This window comes from Nerophis lumbriciformis, linkage group LG21, assembly GCF_033978685.3.
Source record: "Nerophis lumbriciformis linkage group LG21, RoL_Nlum_v2.1, whole genome shotgun sequence".
Classification (NCBI taxonomy): Eukaryota; Metazoa; Chordata; class Actinopteri; order Syngnathiformes; family Syngnathidae; genus Nerophis; species Nerophis lumbriciformis.
The window spans coordinates 11,832,320-11,852,500 of NC_084568.2; the positions used below are offsets into that span (position 1 = coordinate 11,832,320).

Genomic DNA, 20,181 nt, shown 5'->3' on the forward strand with positions numbered 1-20,181 from the left:
TTTACCGTAAAATCTGTTTTTTTTACGGCGTATTACTGTGAATGATATCGCTAATATTCAAGTTATGACATATAAATGGAATGTTGTTGGCGCTGTTTGGATGTTTTTTTAGAGGGCTTTACGGGCGGAATAAAGCGACTCCCAGTGACTCCATTGTTAGCTGACTTTTGCTAACCTTTATTTACGATTTAGAATGCATAAAAAAAAAAAAAAGGAAAAACAGTTTTTTTTAAGATGAGTATCCAACATTGTAACACGATCAGAATGAGCTTTGTGTACCATATTATTGATTGTTATAGGTGATGTCGTTGTACTTGATGATCTTCCCGTTGCGCGTCACCACCTCCTTCTGCGCCCACGTGCCCACGCCGCCGTTCTCCTCGTAGTGCCGCACCATCACGTGGCCGGTGGCGGGCAGCTTGCAGCACAGCTCCCGGGCGGCCTCCTCGTACAAAGCCATCTTCAGCACGCCTTCGGTCAGGTCTTGAAAGGCCGCGGCGACCAGATCCTGGCGGCCGTTGTCGCGGACCTCCAGCCTTTTGGGCGACGGCGTTCCCGCCCGGGGGCGGTCGACTTGGAGTTGCGGTCTCGAGCCGCGCTCCCATCCCGGCCGGGGGAGATCCGTGTTGACCGGAGACAGGTCTCTCTGAAAAGGGGACGGCGGTCTGTTTTTTGGCTCGTTGAACGGGGACGCTCCTCTCTCCCGGTTGAAAGGCGAGGGAGAGAGAGAGCGATTCCTCTGGTGGTCGTGCGTCGAAGGCGGACGGAGGCGGTTCATGGCCACGGCCGCCCTCATGTCCGTGATGACGCCCTCAATGGAGGCCCTTCTCACGGGGTTGGCCTCCACCATGCGGCACACGGCCTGGCAGTAGGGCTGCTCGGGCATGACCTCGCGGACCTTTCCGGGGCCAAAGGTGAGGGTGTGCAGGCGGACGCGGGCGCACAGCTCGGCGATGATCTTCCCCATGGCCCACACGTCCGAGCGCTGGTCCCGCTGGTTGCGCCTCTGCAGCACCTCGGGCGCCGAGTACGCCTCGTTGCCCATGTCGTTCGCCGAGTTGAGGCCGCAGCGGAAGAACTTGGCCAAGCCCAAGTCGATGATGACGGCCCGGTTGGTGTCGTGTTCCACCTGTCATGCAGAAATAGTCATGTGACGTATCGCAACACCTTCTCCAGCTGCACTTCTAACGAACAAGGTAGGGAACCTACGGCTCTAGAGCCAGATGTGGCTCTTTTGATGACCGCATTTGGCTCTCAGATAAATCTAAACTTTGATTGATTGATTGAAACTTTTATAAGTAGATTGCACAGTACAGTACATATTCCGTACAATTGACCACTAAATGGTAACACCCAAATAAGTTTTTCAACTTGTTTAAGTCGGGGTCCACGTAATCAATTCATGGTACAAAATACATTTGCCATGTATGCATGACAAAGACTTCTTGAATTGAACTAATATGACTTCAGTATTTAATTTTCTACAAATTAATAAAAAAGACCAAGTCATGAAGTCGTACCCAAAATGTTCTTGTTCTGTGTGTTTGGTACAAGCATGTTTCAATCAAGTCACAAAACGACACATTCTAATTTCACTCTCTTCCGGTCTTTATTTATATCCTATCAGCATTATAGCCTCTCATACAGCGGTCAGCATCGCAGTGGTGATGTTTACACAAACACGTTTCATAGGAGAGCAAAGACAGCGCTTCCAATCAAGAGGAACAATTAACAGACAGCATGGTTCCAGCAGGCGTCAATACTCTATATTATAATCATAATTCATTGTGAAAGCTGACATTGCTTAACACGATAAGTAATGAATAATTCCGCTGGTAATCACAGTAACGTTCAAAAATAAAACATTTCCATGCATTTTAATCCATCCATCCGTTTTCTACCGCACCTGTTCAAGAAGTCGCATTAATGGTAAGAAGTATTTTATTTATTATTGGTTAGCTTCAGAATAACAATGTTATTTAAACAAAAAAAGACTACCGTATTTTTCGGAGTATAAGTCGCACCGGCCGAAAATGCATAATAAAGAAGGAAAAAAACATATAAGTCGCACTGGAGTATAAGCCGCATTTTTTGGGGAAATGTGTTTGATAAAAGCCAACACCAAGAATAGACATTTGAAAGGCAATTTAAAATAAATAAAGAATAGTGAACAACAGGCTGAATAAGTGTACGTTACATGAGGCATAAATAACCAACTGAGAAGGTGCCTGGTATTTTAACGTAACATATTATGGTAAGAGTCATTCGAATAACTATAACATATAGAACATGCTATACGTTTACCAAACAATCTGTCACTCCTCATCGCTAAATCCCATGATTTATACGTCTAGTCTCTTACGGGAATGAGCTAAATAATAATATTTGATATTTTACGGTAATGTGTTAATAATTTCACACACAAGTCGCTCCTGAGTATAAGTCGCACCCCCGGCCAAACTATGAAAAAAAACTGCGACTTATAGTCCGAAGAATACGGTATTATACTCTAAAAATGTTGGTCTTACTTAAAAATGCACGCATTTAGTTGTATTCAGTGTTTGAAAAAAATATTATATGGCTCTCACGGAAATACATTTGAAAATATTTTGGCTTTCATGGTTTTCAAAAAGCCAAAAAGGTGTCCCCGACCCATGTTCTACTCCATTTACTGGAAGTTTCTATAGCACGGGTGTCAAAACACCAGATCTTTTTTTTCAATGCTTGCTTGAGAAGTTTATTGACATCTTAAAGAATTGAATCCAGGTAATGCTTTAAAAAGGCAAATGGATGGCACAAAAAGCCAAAAGGCTTGTTTCCATTGTGCCCCATTAAATATTCATCACATCTGATACATTCAATAATAAAAGATATATAACCTGTAACATGTATATAAACAATTACGTAAAAAAAGAAGGGAAAATGATGTACACATAGACAGTATACATGTCAGGTGAAAAACAATATATACCAAAAAATGGGGGGGAGGAGGGGGGGGTGTATAAACGATACATTTTGGATGAAATTGCATACCTTTTTAAACTTCATATTGCAACAAATATAATATTATCACACTTCCCAAACAATTCTTTTGTCCAAATAATAATTTAAAAAAACAAACATAAATGTCTGCTTGAATTATGATTTCAGAGCAAGATATCCATCAAATTGTACACTGTAGAGTTTTTTTTTTTTTTTATGTATTTTTTTTTCTCCAGCATATTACCGCAAAACGATCACAATTTTTTTTACAGTAAATCTGTCGCCATTTCTTTTTACCGTAAAATCTACCGCTACCACATTTTTTCCATGGTAAAAAAAACTGGCAGCTTAGTTGCCAAAATAAAGAAAACCATTGGTACTGTTTTTACATTTACAGTTATTTAATGTAAAAATAATACCATATTTTTCGGAGTAAATTTCCATTTACAGTAATATGTTGTAAAAATAAATAAATTAAAAAAAACACTAAATTTTACAGTAAAAATCTGTCTAATAAACTGCTAATTTTCTTTTTTTTTTACCGTAAAATCTGTTTTTTTACCGTGTAGTCGTGTGAATGGAATAATGGCAATACATTTTTTATACGGTAAAAAATAATCTGGCATTTTAGTTCCCAGAATAAAAAAAAACATTGGTACTGTTTTTACATTTACAGTTATTTATTGTAAAAACAATACCGTATTTTTCGGAGTATAAGTCGCACCGGAGTATAAGTCGCACCTGCCGAAAATGCATAATAAAGAAGGAAAAAAACATTATGCAACTTTCATAAACTATGAAAAAAACTGCGACTTATAGTCCGAAAAATACGGTACATATTTTATGTAAAATTCTGGCGTCTAAGCTGGCATTTTTTCACCGTAAAAAAACAGTAGTATTGTTTTTCCATTTACATGTTGTAAAACAAATTAAAAAAAAAAAAACACTGTAAATTTTACAGTAAAAATCTGTCGAATAAACTGCTAATTTGCTCTTTTTTTTTTACCGTAAAATTTGTTTTTTTTACCGTGTAGTCGTGTGAATGGAATAATGGCAATACATTTTTTATACGGTAAAAAATAATCTGGCATTTTAGTTCCCAGAATTAAAAAAAACATTGGTACTGTTTTTACATTTAAAGTTATTTATTGTAAAATATATATACTGTATATATTTTATGTAAAATTCTGGCGTCTACACACAAAAAAATGCTGGGTTATTTTGATAACCCAATTTATGAGTTGCGAGTGTTGGGTTAAATTTTGGAGTTATTTTTATGAAGAGCAATCCATTTTTTGGGTTATAATGGTATTATTTTAACTCAATTTCTGGGTTTTCAAAAACTATGAACCACTTTTGGGTTGTTTTTCAATGAGTAACGCATTTTGGGGTAAAAGGCTTTTTTTTTTAATTAAAAAGTTACTTTTTTCTTGAAGGGAATTTAATTATGGATTAATCTAATTAACATTATTTACAATTACACATTTTATGTACATGACAATATATGAGCATGCTGTATAGGACTACTATGACCATACACAGCAATTATTGTAAGAATATGTCACTCATATCTTGCTTTTAAGTATATTTTTATGGAATACAAATAATTTTGATATAATTTAACCCAAAATGTTGTATTAAAATAACTTTTGTCCTTTTCTGAACCAGCAGTTGGGTTAAAATTGGGTTATTTTTTAACCCAACATTTTTTAGTGTGTAAGCTGGCATTTTTTCACTGTAAAAAAACAGTAGTACTGTTTTTCCATTACAGTTATGTCGTTAAACACTGAAAATTTTACAGTAAAAATCTGTCGACTGAGCTGCCAATTTGCTTTTTTTTACCATAAAATCTACGTTTTTACGGCGTAGTCGTGTGAATGGAATAACAGCAACACGTTTTTTTATACGGTAAACTGGTTGCAAGAATGAAAAGTAAATAAATAAATAAAAGTTGTTTTCCTCCCTGTTAATAACTTTTTCCATTTACAGTTATTTTTTGTAAAAAGAAAATACATATACAGTATATTTTATGTAATATTCTGGCGACTAAGCTGGCATTTTTTTACCGTAAAAACCGACTGAGCTGCCAGTTTTTTTTTTTTTTACTGTAAAATCTACGGTTTTTTTTTTACAGTGTATTAGTGTGAATGGAAAAACAGTACAACATTTTTTATACAGTAAAAAACTGGCAGCTTTGTTGCCAGAATTAAAAAACAAAACTGTTACTGTTCTCCATTTACAGTTATTTATTGTAAAAAAAAAAAAAAAAAAAAAAAAAAATATATATATATATATATATATATATATATATATATATATATATATATATTTTTTTTTTTTTTTTTTATGTAAAATTTTGGAAACTAAGCTGGCAGTTTTTTTATACGGTGTATTAGTGTGAATAGAAAAATGGTACCACATTTTTTATATGGTAAAAAACTGGCAGCTTTGTTGCCATTTACAAAAAAAACAGTGCTACTGTTTTTGCATTTACAGTTATTTGTTGTCAAAAAAAATATATATATAATTTTTGTAAAATTCTGGCAACTTAGCTGGCATTTTTTTCACTGTAAAAATTGACTGAGCTGCCAGTTTTCTTTACCGTAAAAAACAATTTTTTTGTATTAGTGTAAATGGAAAAACGGTACCGCATTTTTTATACAATAAAAAACTGTCAGCTTTGTTCCCACAATTAAAAAACAAACCAAAAAAAAACAGTGGTACTGTTTTTCCATTTACATTAATCCATCCATCCATTTTTCTACCGCTTGTCCCTTTTATGTTGCAAAAAACCCCCCACTGTATATTTTATGTAAAATTCTGGCTACTAAACTGCCATTTTTTTCCTCCATAAATTTTTTTGTTGTTAGTTTTTCCATTTGCAGTAAGTTGTAAAAAAAAAAAGACACTGAGTTGCCAATTATCGACTGTAAAATAAAAAAATATTTTTTACAGTGTATTAAAAATAATACTAATAATCAAATGCATGAACAAATCGTGTATTATTGGCTGTTACAAGCGACGCTGAGATGGCAGTCATAACTATGATGTGGCCCTCAATGAGAAGGAGTTTGATAGCCATGCTCTAGAGCACGGGTGTCAAACTGGCCCGCGGGCCAAAATTGGTCATACTTACCAACCCTACCGGGAGACTCACAAATTTCAGTGCCCCTCCTGAAAATCGTCACTTCCGCTGGTGGTAGCGGGGGGTGTATTTTGTAGCGTCTCGGAAGAGTTAGTGCTGCAAAGGGTTCTGGATATTTGTTCTGTTGTGTTACAGTGCGAATGTTCTCCCGAAATGTGTTTGTCATTCTTGTTTCGTGTGGATTCACAGTGTGGTGTATATTTATAACATTGTTAAAGTTGTTTATACAGCCACCCTCAGTGTAACCTGTATCGCTGTTGATCAAGTTTGCGTTGCATTCACGTGTGTGTGCGTACAGAAGCCGCACATATCTTGTGACTGGGCCGGCATGTTGTTAGAATGTATGAAAAGCGGACGTGACGACAGCTCGTACAGGACGTTAAAGGCAGTGCCTTTAAGGCACGCCCCCAAGACTGTGGTCCGGGTGGACTACTAGATATAATGACTGATGAACACCTTCGTTTGATAATGAAAGTTGCCTCAGCTCAAAGCCTGAGCCCCGACATATATGAACTAGCATCCAAGAAAAGATGACAGGTATCTGGCTTGGGCACATCAGATTAGATCAGTGTGTTGCAAACTGAGCAGTTTAAAGTCCTGAATGGTTGGTTTATTCATTATTTTATTTTCAAATTTATTAGCCTGTGGAAAAAGTTAATGTTGATATTTACCTCAGAAGGCTGCAAATAGAAAAGAGGCATTCAATTTTTATTTAAATTGTATTTTATATGTCATTGATATTTTTAATTATTATTATTATTATTATTATATGAAACTCGAGTTTGCATGTCACTATGAAGTTATATAAGCCTTGCTTGTTCAATATTCAATGCAAAACTTGTTTGGGTCTCTATTAAAAGGTTCATTTGTTCAACCTTGGCCCGCGGCTTTGTTCAGTTTTAGATTTTGGCCCACTCTGTATTTGAGTTTGACACCCCTGTTTTAGAGGATTATTTTGCAACATAAAAGGCTTGAAATGACGCGTATGAACTAAATAAAATGAACTGGTGTCGATATTGAGGTCCAGTCTCCAGCACTTCAAAGTGTCGCCATCATCACTTGTACTAATTCTTATCAAAATCTGAATTTGCGGTGCCGAGAAATAAAATAGTGAAAGTATGACGCCACTAAGGCGTGGGCGAAATTCCTTCGCAGTTTATCATTGCCAATCTGCCTCGTATCTGTCATTTTAATTACGGCTCATTTGGTCGTGTGTGTGTGTGTGTGTGTGTGTGCGTGTGTGTGTGTGTGTGTGTGTGTGTGTGTGTGTGTGTGTGTGTGTGTGTGTGTGTGTGTGTGTGTGTGTGTGTGTGTGTGTGTGTGTGTGTGGTATTTCTACCCTTCTTGAGACACCAACAAGGAAAAGTAGCTTCCATATGAGGAGCGGTGAACAAGTTAGGACATAAATCATGGTCCCAATACGGAAAACCATTGCATCTAATAGAGAATGTCTCATTAGCACCCCTTAGGGTGGTCCCAAAAAGGAGGGATTTTTCAAATTGACTGTGTTGGTTTTAAAAGTGCTCCACCTCTGGTCAACATATGAAATAACAAGTGTGTGTAGAAATTTGAAGTGCTTCCCCCTCTGGCCAACATATGTAATAAGTGTGTGTAAGAAATTGAAATGTGCCCCCTTTGGCCAAAATTAATTAAAAATAAATAAATATGTATATAGAGACATACTGTAATAACTTGAAGTAAATAATGAAGTTTAAAAAACAATTACAAATACGAATTCCCTCAAAAAATAATTAACTGAAAGCTTACCTTTTTTATATTTGCATAGTATATATATGTGTGTGTGTGTGTGTGTGTGTGTGTGTGTGTGTGTGTGTGTGTGTGTGTGTGTGTGTGTGTGTGTGTGTGTGTGTGTGTGTGTGTGTGTGTACAGTATAAATGTATTTAAATACAAACCCAAAACCAGTGAAGTTGGAACGTTGTGTAAATGGTAAATAAAAACAGAATATAATGATTTGCAAATCCTTTTCAACCTATATTCAATTGAATAGACTGCAAAGACGAGATATTTAATGTTCGAACTGGTAAAGTTTGTTATTTTTTGCAAATATTAGCTCATTTGGAATTTGATGCCTGCAACATGTTTCAAAAAAGCTGGCACAAGTGGCAAAAAAGACTGAGAAAGTTGAGGAATGCTCATCAAACACTTCTTTGGAACATCCCACAGGCTAACAGGCTAATTGGGAACAGGTGGGTGCCATGATTGGGTATAAAAGCAGCTTCCATGAAATGCTCAGTCATTCACAAACCAGGATGGGGTGAGGGTCACCACTTTGTGAACAAATGCGTGAGCAAATTGTCCAACAGTTTAAGAACAACATTTCTCAACCAGCTATTGCAAGGAATTTAGTGATTTCACCATTTAAGGTGTGTAATATCATCAAAAGGTTCAGAGAATCTGGAGAAATCACTGCAGGTAAGCGGCAAGGCTGAAAACCAACATCGAATGCCCGTGACCTTTGATCTCTCAAGCGGTACTGCATCAAAAACCGACATCAGTGTGTAAAGGATATCACCACATGGGCTCAGGAACACTTAAGAAAACCACTGTCAGTAACTACAGTTTGTCGCTATATCTGTAAGTGCAAGTTTTAAACTCGACTATGCAAAGTGAAAGCCATTTATCAACAACACCCAGAAACGCCGCCAGCTTCGCTGAGCCTGAGCTAATCTAAGATGGACTGATGCAAAGTGTAAAAGTGTTCTGTGGTCTGACAAGTGATTTTGGAAACTGTGGACGTTGTGTCCTCCGGACCAAGGAGGAAAAGAACCATCCGGACTGTTATAGGCGCAAAGTTCAAAAGCCAGCATCTGTGATGGTATGGGGGTGTATTAGTGTCCAAGACATGGGTAACTTACACATCTGTGAAGGCGCCATTAATGCTGAAAGGTACAAACAGGTTTTGGAGCAACATATGTTGCCATCCAAGCAACGTTATCATGGACGCTCCTGCTTATTTCAGCAAGACAATGCCAAGCCAAGTGTTACAACACCGTGGCTTTGTAGTAAAAGAGTGCGGGTACTAGACTGGCCTGCCTGTAGTCCAGACCTGTCTCCTGTTGAAAATGTGTGGCACATTATGCAGCCTAAAATACCACAACGGAGACCCCCGGACTGTTGAACAACTTAAGCTGTACATCAAGCAAGAATGGGAAATAATTCCACCTGAAAAGCTTCAAAAATTGGTCTCCTCAGTTCCCAAACGTTTACTGGGTGTTGTTAAAAGGAAAGGTCATGTAACACAGTGGTAAAAATGCCCCTCTGCCAACTTGTTTGCAATGTGTTGCTGCCATTAAATTCTAAGTTAATCATTATTTGGAAAAATTAAGTTTCTCAGTTCGAACATTAACTATCTTGTCTTTGCAGTCTATTCAATTGAATATAAGTTGAAAAGGATTTGCAAATCATTGTATTCTGTTTTTATTTACGATTTACACATGTCAACTTCACTGGTTTTGGGTTTGGTATACTGTATGTGTGTGTGTATATATATATATATATGTATATATATATATATATATATATATGTGTGTATATATATGTATATGTATGTCCATGTGTATGTGTAGATATGTATGTATATGTATATCTGTGTATATATATACACACACACACATATGTATGTATATATACATAAATACATTTTTAATACACACGCATAAATGTGTGTGTATATACTGTGTGTGTGTATGTATATATATATATATATATATATATATATATATATATAAAATTAGCCATTACTTTTTTTACATTTTGAAGCTGTATTTAGAACATTGCGAGCTAACAGTTTTCAGCTGTTTATAAGAGTGTGTGGGGTAGTCACCATGATGTTATCAGGCTTGAGGTCTTGATGGACGATGTCTAGGGCATGGAGGTGCAGTAGTCCCTCACACATGCCCACAATGATTTTGCCTTTATTAGCAGGGGTTAGCTGCAGAGAGGCAAAAAAAAAAAAAAAGGCGGAGTTGGAACAAGGTCAACTTCTAGCTTTCGCCCCCTCAGAACTGAATGAAAATTCATGTCGTTAGAGGAATTACATTTGCATGTTTAATCGGCTGACCGGTTATTTTGTGCCACCTGAAACAAACTTCGGAAAGCTGTAGATAGGTGCAGAATCTACCTGATGCTCACCTTTATTTTGGATTTGGCGGTCTTAAAGATGGTGATCTCCAGTTCCTCTCCGAAGATGAACTCCAGTGGAATGATCCAATTTCCATCTTGGAGGTTGATCTTCCCCAGCAGCTTCACAATGTTCAGGTGGTTGGCTTGTCTGCGGATCCAAGAAACGTAAAACGTAGATCTTAGTTCCAGCGTCACACATGAAACAACCTTCAGATGTGAATACCCAGACAATATCCCAAGCTATTTTTAACACCTCAGACTATCTACTGTTCCAACCGGCTTGAAGACTGCATCCATAGTACTTGTACCAAAGAGCTCCACAATGACACCTAGCCCTCACTCCGATATTCATGAAATGCTTCGAGAAGATGGTCATGTTTCGGATTAAGGCATCCATCGATGTCACTGCACTCCTCAGGAAGAACTAGTCCTAGACTTAGATTAGTCAGATCTAGTTGGACCAATCTCAGTCTATGAGCATGAACTGATGAAGCTTGCTCGGATGGGAGGCGAAACGTCTCCTAAGACAAACCAAACAGTCCAGTTGCGATCGATTGAATGCCCTGAGAACTAGCTCAAACTTAGCTCGATTTGTTGTGTAGCTGGCTTAACTTTATAATGTAAGACGATAGCAACACATAAAGAATGATTTTCCTAAAAAGTACTTTTAATTGGATCAGTGTCTACTGTGTTTGGCAATAGACCAGTTATGATGTTTGCGATGTAGCTCGTAGCGTACCTTATAGCTTTTATAGCTTTTAGCAACCACTGTGCCGCGGCACACTATTGTGCCGTGAGATATTGTCTAGTGTGCCGTGGGAAATTATGCAACTTCACCTAATTGGTCCCAAAAATATTATTTGCAAATCAATAATTATAATCTGCAAATAATATGCCGTTGTCTAGTGCAGTGTTTTTTCAACCACTGTGCCGTGGCACACTAGTGTGCCGTGAGATACAGTCTGGTGTGCCGTGGGAGATCTAATTTGACATATTTGGGTTAAAACATTTTTTTGCAAACCAGTAATTATAGTCTGCAAAAGATGTGTTGTTGTTGAGTGTCTAGAGCTCAGCAGTGTAACCGTGTCTTATGCTTAAACCAAAAATAAACAAAAGGTGAGTGCCCCTAAGAAAAGGCATTGAAGCTTAGGGAAGGCTATGCAGAACGGAAGTTACACTGAACTTGTCATGTCAGTGTAATCATGTTTTGTTTTAGTAATGTTTTGTTTTGTTTAGTTATTGGACTCTTTAGTTTCTGGCTTTTCAATCCCTTGTCTTGTTTCCATGATTACCCATTAGTTTCACCTGTTCCACGTTTGGACTCATTGTGCACTCTTGTTTGTCACCATAGCAACCCATTAGTTTTCACCTGTCACGTCACGCACCTGTTTCACGTTTTGAGTCACGCACCTGTTTTCGTTAATCATGTCTATAGTATTTAAGTTCATTGTTTTCAGTTTGTCATTCTGGTGACATCCCGCATTCATACCCCTGTCACACTCTGTCTACCTCTGCGCACTTCATGCCATGTCCAAGTAAGTTTTTTCTATTAATGCCACAGTTAGTGTTTTTGTTTAATTGTTCACAGTTTTTTGCCCACGTGCAAGTCTTTTTGTTTCGTTAGTCAAGTTTGTACTTCCGCCTTGAGCGCGCTTTTTGTTCCTTTGAGTGTTATAAATAAATATGTATTTACCTTCACGCCATGACCAGTCCAGCTTTACTTGCATCTCGGGAAAACAAACACACCATAGTCCACGTCTTGACAGAACTGGCTACAAAGTAAACAAAAACAGAATGCTGGACGACCGCAAAGACTTACTGTGGAGCAAAGACGGCGTCCACAATGTACATCCGAACATGACATGACAATCAACAACGTCCCCACAAAGAAGAATAAAAACCATTTAAATATTCTTGATTGCTATAACAAAGTAGATGCGGGAAATATAAGATATGAAACTGCTACAGGAAAATACCAACAAAAGAGAAAAAGCCACCAAAATAGGAGCACAAGACAAGAACTAAAACACTTCACACAGGAAAACAGCAAAAAACTCAATAAGTCAGGGTGTGATGTGACAGGCGGTGACAGTACACCTACTTTGAGACAAGAGCTATAGTGATGTATGGTTGGTTATGCTTTAAAGTCATATCCAACAATTGCGACAATGACTTTTAACTGTCAACTGAGTTTATGATTTCTGCTAGTGGTGTGCCTCCGGATTTTTTCAACGCAAAAAATGTGCCTTGGCTCAAAAAAGGTTGAAAAACACTGGTGTACATGATATAGAATAGAAAAACCTTTTATTGTCAATATACACATGTATACGTCCGGGGTCTTTAGAAAGTCACAGCCTCGGTAGAAGTTTAAAAGGGAACATTATCACCAGACCTATGTAAGCGTCAATATATACCTTGATGTTGCAGAAAAAGACCATATATTTTTTTAACCGATGTCCGAACTCTAAATGGGTGAATTTTGGCGAATTAAACGCCTTTCTAATATTCGCTCTCGGAGCGATAACGTCACAACGTGACGTCACATCGGGAAGCAATCCGCCATTTTCTCAAACGCATTACAAACACCGAGTCAAATCAGCTCTGTTATTTTCCGTTTTTTCGACTGTTTTCCGTACCTTGGACACATCATGCCTCGTCGGTGTGTTGTCGGAGGGTGTAACAACACGAACAGGGACGGATTCAAGTTGCACCAGTGGCCCAAAGATGCGAAAGTGGCAAGAAATTGGACGTTTGTTCCGCACACTTTACCGACGAAAGCTATGCTACGACAGAGATGGCAAGAATGTGTGGATATCCTGCGACTCTCAAAGCAGATGCATTTCCAACTGGACTGGACAGATCAGCTTTCAGGAAAAGAGAGCGGATGAGGGTATGTCTACAGAATATATTAATTGATGAAAACTGGGCTGTCTGCACTCTCAAAGTGCATGTTGTTGCCAAATGTATTTCATATGCTGTAAACCTAGTTCATAGTTGTTAGTTTCCTTTAATGCCAAACAAACACATACCAATCGTTGGTTAGAAGGCGATCGCCGAATTCGTCCTCGCTTTCTCCCGTGTCGCTGGCTGTCGTGTCGTTTTCGTCGGTTTCGCTTGCATACGGTTCAAACCGATATGGCTCAATAGCTTCAGTTTCTTCTTCAATTTCGTTTTCGCTACCTGCCTCCACACTACAACCATCCGTTTCAATACATGCGTAATCTGTTGAATCGCTTAAGCCGCTGAAATCCGAGTCTGAATCCGAGCTAATGTCGCTATACCTTGCTGTTCTATGCGCCATGTTTGTTTGTATTGGCATCACTGTGTGACGTCACAGGAAAATGGACGGGTGTATACAACGATGGTTAAAATCAGGCACTGAAGCTTTTTTTAGGGATATTGCGTGATGGGTAACATTTTGAAAAAAAACTTCGAAAAATAAAATAAGCCACTGGGAACTGATTTTTAATGGTTTTAACCCTTCTGAAATTGTGATAATGTTCCCCTTTAACCTTAGTCAGTGTATAGTTCCAGACATTTACTGGAGCCGGGCTACATTCCTCACTTTTGTCTGCCTGCATCTTTGACCCCTTTTTTGTTGCCGACATTAAAACACATTGAGCCGCTGGTCTCGCTATATCATCCGGGATGTTGTGTTGTGGTGCAAGTCGCTCAAAACAGACGGCTGCTGGCGGTCAGCAAAGTCCATCCATCCATCCATTTTCTACCGCTTGTCCCTTTTGGGGTCGCGGGATCAGCAAAGTCCAAAGTGCAAAATAAAAGCAGGAAAGCTAAAGAAACGACAGAACGCTTCTGTCGGGCGGGAGTGAATGCTCACTGAGCGTGAGGGGGCGTGGTACAGGAGATTATTTTGCATCTAACAACTCCGCCTCTCAAAACGCTCCTTTTTAAAAGAGGAAAAAAAAAGTTTGAAAATAGTCTTGTAAAAGAAAATCTATGCAGATTTTTTTTTACCAAAGAACCACTGTTACATGTTATGTAGACCACAAGTCTTGACCCCCCCAGTCTCCAAGACAGACAACTGCATTAAACCAGTCAGCCATAGTTAAATCTGCACCTTGTCATCTTGGTTCTAACATCACCTCTCCTTCAGGAACAATTTCTTAACGAAGCTAATGAGCTATAATCTCCTTCGAAATTGATTGTTCGACATATGTTGCCTTCAATGTGGACGGTACGACAGTGGAGCTGGGAATCGAAACCCAGTCACATCAGGGGAAAAAACATGACGTGTGGGGGCCTGGGACTTGGCTGCCGTGCTTGATGCCCTGTGTAAGCTGAGAGCTGGTTTTTCGCAATGTGTTCCATCATGTGGACCGCCTTTCTCGAGAAAACGGGTGTGACATATAAGTGACGGTTACTTGGCAAAACTATTTCCAGTCAGTGGCGCTCCGCCAGTGCTGTTCGTTGTCACCGGTTCTGTTCGTAATCTTATAGACAGAATTTCTAGGCCAGTGCTCTTCAACTGGGGGGCCGGGGGCCAAATCCAGCCCGGTATTGACACCATTCCGGGTCAAGTTCAAAACTTGGGGGACAAACATTTTTTCAGTAAATTCCTAAAAACAAGAGAGGGCTCCTGTTGTGTAGAGTAACTTGGTCCATTGGCATTGAGACTTTAAAGGCCTACTGAAATGCGATTTTCTTATTTAAACGGGGATAGCAGGTCCATTCTATGTGTCATACTTGATCATTTCGCGATATTGCCATATTTTTGCTGAAAGGATTTAGTAGAGAACATCGATGATAAAGTTCGCAACTTTTGGTCGCTGATAAAAAAAAAGCCTTGCCTGTACTGGAAGTAGCGTGACGTCACAGGTTGTGGAGCTCCTCACATCTGCACATTGTTTACAATCATGGCCACCAGCAGCGAGAGCGATTCGGACCGAGAAAGCGACGATTACCCCATTAATTTTAGCGAGGATGAAAGATTCGTGGATGAGGAAAGTGAGAGTGAAGGATTAGAGGGCAGTGGGAGCGATTCAGATAGGGAAGATGCTGTGAGAGGCGGGTGGGACCTGATATTCAGCTGGGAATGACTAAAACAGTAAATAAACACAAGACATATATATACTCTATTAGCCACAACACAACCAGGCTTATATTTAATATGCCACAAATTAATTCCGCATAACAAACACATCCCCCCTCCCGTCCATATAACCCGCTAATACAACTCAAACACCTGCACAACACACTCAATCCCACAGCCCAAAGTACCGTTCACCTCCCCAAAGTTCATACAGCACATATTTTTCCCCAAAGTCCCCAAAGTTACGTACGTGACATGCACATAGCGGCACGCACGTACGGGCAAGCGATCAAATGTTTGGAAGCCGCAGCTGCGTACTCACAGTACCACGTCTGCGTATCCAACTCAAAGTCCTCCTGGTAAGAGTCTCTGTTGTCCCAGTTCTCCACAGGCCAATGGTAAAGCTTGACTGTCATCTTCCGGGAATGTAAACAATGAAACACCACTACAATGTAGCCGCTACGTGTTTGTGTTGCTGCAGCCGGCCGCTAATACGCCGTTTCCCACCTACAGCTTTCTTCTTTGCTGTCTCCATTGTTCATTGAACAAATTGCAAAAGATTCACCAACACAGATGTCCAGAATACTGTGGAATTTTACGATGAAAACAGACGACTTAATAGCTAGCCACAATGGTGTCCCAAAATGTCCGCTACAATCCGTGACGTCACGCGCAGACGTCATCATACCGAGACGTTTTCAGCAGGATATTTCGCGGGAAATTTAAAATTGCACTTTACTAATCTAACCCGGCCGTATTGGCATGTGTTGCAATGTTAAGATTTCATCATTGATATATAAACTATCATACTGCGTGGTCGGTAGTAGTGTTGTTTCAGTAGGCCTTTAACCTTGCTAGCAAACATAGGACAGTGCGGTCCAAACTAGTGATTTACATAACTGAGGCGTTCCTCAAGGCACCCCTTTCAGTCCCCTTCTTTTTGGTAGTTGCAATTTTTTTTAATGTCACGCGATTTTGGTAACTAAGGTGTTGCTGTAGCTTGTTTCCATTAGATGTAGTCATTTGTCCAACTTCTTTAGTTATACTTGTGGTGTTCCTCAAGGTCCCATATTCGGGCCCAGCAAGTTCAGTTGAAAAAACTTGTGAAACACTAAAGTGCTGTCCAGATGACTTGACAATTTTAATTTTTATTCATTTTTTACAAAAGGTCCTTAAAAACAACATCGTGTTACTGTAACTGATCAAATAACTCAGTGATTTTCTACCACTGTGCCGCGGCACACTAGTGTGCCGTGAGATACAGTCTGGTGTGCCGTGGGAGATGATCTAATGTCACCTATTTGGGGTAAAAAAAAAATATTTTTTGCAAACCAGTAATTATAGTCTGTAAATTATGTGTTGTTGTTAAGTGTCGGTGCTGTCTAGAGCTCGGCAGAGTAACCCTGTAATACTCTTTCATATCAGTAGCTGGTAGCAGGTAGCTAATTGCTTTGTAGATGTCGGATACAGCGGGAGGCAGTGTGCAGGTAAAAAGGTTTCTAATGCTTAAACCAAAAATAAACAAAAGGTGAATGCCCCTAAGAAAGGGCATTGAAGCTTAGGGAAGGCTATGCAGAACGAGACTAAAACTGAACTGGCTACAAAGTAAACAAAAACAGAATGCTGGACGACAGCAAAGACTTACTGTGGAGCAAAGATGGCGTCCGCAATGTACATCCGAACATGACATGACAATCAACAATGTCCACGCAAAGAAGGATAAAAACAACTGAAATATCCTTGATTGCTAAAACAAAGTAGATGCGGGAAATATCGCTCAAAGGAAGACATGAAACTGCCACAGGAAAATACCAAAAAAAGAGAAAAAGCCACCAAAATTGGAGCGCAAGACAAGAACTAAAACACTACACACAGGAAAACAGCAAAAAACTCCAAATAAGTCAGGGGGTGATGTGACAGGTGGTGAGAGTACACCAAGAGCTATATTGATGCATGCTTGGTTATGGTTTAAAGTCATATCCAACAATTGCGACAACGACTTTTTTCTGTCAACTGAGTTTCGTTGTTTAATGATTTCTGCTGGTGGTGTGCCTCCGGATTTTGTCAACACAAAAAATGTGCCTTGGCTCAAAAAAGGTTGAAAATCACTGAAATAACCAGTTTAAAACCCAATGTCTACTGTAGAAGATGCTGGTTCTTCAGGAATATACAAGATAGGGAGAACTTTGGCCCCCCAATCCTTAGCTTTCTGGAAATGTGGACTCCAGCTGGCCTGGGAACGCTTTGGGATCCACCGGGAACAGGAGAGGGAAGTCTGGGCTTCTCTGCTTAGGCTGCTGCCCCTGCAACCCAACTTTGGATAAGCGGAAGCAGATGGATGGATGGACGTTGCCTTAAATGTGTATAGTACGGCGTGTGTAACGGTGGGAACCGTAACTCAGTCACATTGGGAAAAGACAGGAGTTTGACGTGTGGGGCCCGGGACCTGGCTGTTGTACTTGTTTCGCAACATATTACATGACATGGACCATCTTTCTCTCGAAAACAGGTGTGACATAAGCTGTGATTACGATTCACATATTTTGTTCTTCCAGTGAATGGCGCTCCGCCAGGGCTACCCTTTATTCCAAGTCCTGTTCATATTTTTGACGTAATTTCTAGGAAACAGTTAGGGCACCGAGGGAATCTGGTTTGGTGGCTGCAGGATTAGGTCTCTGCTTTCTGCGGATGATGTGATCCTGCTGGCTTCATTTGGCCACGATCTTCAAAAGGTCCTTAAAAAACATCAGCGTGCTACTGTAACTGACAAAATAACTAGATCAAAATCCAATGTCTACTGTAGAAGATGTTGGTTCTTCAGGAATATACAAGGTAGAGAGACGTTTGGCCCCCCAATCCTTAGCTTTCTGGAAATGTGGCCCCCATTAATAATTTGACATTGAGGCAATCCAGTTTGGTGGCTGAGGGATTAGGTCTCCGCTTTCTGCGGATGATGTGGTCCTGCTGGCTTCATTTGGCCAGGATCTTCAGCTCTCACTGGAATCGGTTTTCAGCAGAGTGTGAAGCGATGAAGACGAGAATCGGCCAATCCGAGTCAGAGTCCCTGGTTCTCGTCTGGAAAAGGGTTGGAGTGCCATCTCCAGGTTGGGGAGGAGATCTTGCCCCAAGCGGAGGAGTTCAAGTACCTCTGAGACTTGTTCATGATTGAGGGAACAGTGGATCGTGAGATCGACAGGTGGATCCAACTCTTTAATTACCGATACCGATATCAACTGATACCGATATCAACTGATATATACAGTCGTTGAATTAACACATTATTATGCCTAATTCGGACAACAAGGTATGGTGAAGATAAGGTACTTTTTTTTTTTTAAAAAGTAATAAAATAAGATAAATAAATTAAAAACATTTTCTTGAATAAAAAAGAAAGTAAAACAATATAAAAACAGTTACATAGAAACTAGTAATTAATGAAAATGAGTAAAATTAACTGTTAAAGGTTAGTACTATTAGTGGACCAGCAGCACGCACAATCATGTGTGCTTACGGACTGTATCCCTTGCAGACTGTATTGATATATATTGATATATAATGTAGGAACCAGAATATTAATAACAGAAAGAAACAACCCTTTTGTGTGAATGAGTGTAAATGGGGGAGGAAGGGATTGGTAAGTGTATCTTGTGTTTTTTTATGTTGATTTAATTAAAAAAACAAAAAAAAAACGATACCGATAATTTCCTATATTACATTTAAACGCATTTATCGGCTGATAATATCGGCAGGCCGATATTATCGGACATCTCTAATATACACGTGTGTGTATATATGGATGTGTGTGTGTGTGTGTGTGTGTGTGTGTGTGTGTGTGTGTGTATATATATATATATATATATATATATATACACATACATGTATGTGTATACATTAAGGATGTAACAGTACGTGTATTTGTATTGAACCGTTTCGGTACGGGGGGTTCGGTTCGGAGGTGTACCGAACGAGTTTCCACACGGACATATTAAGTAGCGCACCGCACGTTGTGTAAACAATGCATACTGAGGCACAACACACGGCATGCGAGCAACGACGGGGCTACTACAAAAAAGCCAGAGCTGGAAGACCCTCCTGCCTCGTTAAGATCTCCCGTTTGGGAATATTTGGGCTTCGCGGTGCGATACAACAAAGGATAACATCGCTTCAACGAAGAGAAAGACGAACAAACACAGCTCCCACCGCATTCCAGCAGCTTCTCCTCGGCGAGTCAGGCAGGGCTAAAGCAATAACAAATGTTTTCATATTGCATTAAAAACTAGATTTTGAGCCACTTCTATGGTGGAAGAACAATGAGCCCATATATCCTCTTACTGCCAAGTTAGCCAGGCACTACCTCGCCATACCTGAGAGCTCCGTGCCCAGCGAATAGGTATTTTCCACAGCTGGAGACATTTTAACTGCAAGCAGGTTTGCTCTTTCTGCAGACAATGTGGATAAACAGATTTTTCTGGCAAAAAACATGAAAATTGAGTGAAAGTCACCAGGGTTAAAGGCTGGGGGGGGGGGAAGAAAAGTTAATCTGAGGCTGAATTGACTTGAAACTGTTTAATGTTGCACTTTTTGTACGAAGGAGAAAAGTTTTGTCATTTTATTTAATCTGAGCAACAACTTGAAGCAGTTTAATGTTGCACTTTATATGTGGAAATGTTGCACTTTATATGTAGAAAGGTTTTGTTAATAAATGTTATTGTTATCCTTAGCATTCATGACTGCCTGCTGTTGCACTGATCAGCCTAGTGGTGGCTCACATCCATCACACACACAGCTATTTTAAAGCAATGTTAAAAGGATAAAGCCATAGTTTACAAATTTTGGTAAATAAATAACCAGAAAATTTAT

The 20,181-nt window shown here is 39.5% G+C and overlaps 1 protein-coding gene across 1 annotated transcript in view; it reads right to left on the bottom strand.

Moving 5' to 3' along the window:
- Nucleotides 1-217: 217 nt before the first annotated feature.
- LOC133621391 (uncharacterized) overlaps nucleotides 218-20,181 on the bottom strand; it is a 24,318-nt gene continuing 4,354 nt past the window's right edge. The window contains exons 3-5 of the mRNA XM_061983432.1: nucleotides 10,281-10,419; nucleotides 9,973-10,080; nucleotides 218-1,129 (exon numbers count right to left, since the gene is read on the bottom strand). Coding sequence (XP_061839416.1) covers nucleotides 284-1,129; nucleotides 9,973-10,080; nucleotides 10,281-10,419 — 1,093 coding nt within the window. The 3' untranslated portion in view covers nucleotides 218-283. The remainder of the gene's footprint in view (nucleotides 1,130-9,972; nucleotides 10,081-10,280; nucleotides 10,420-20,181) is intronic.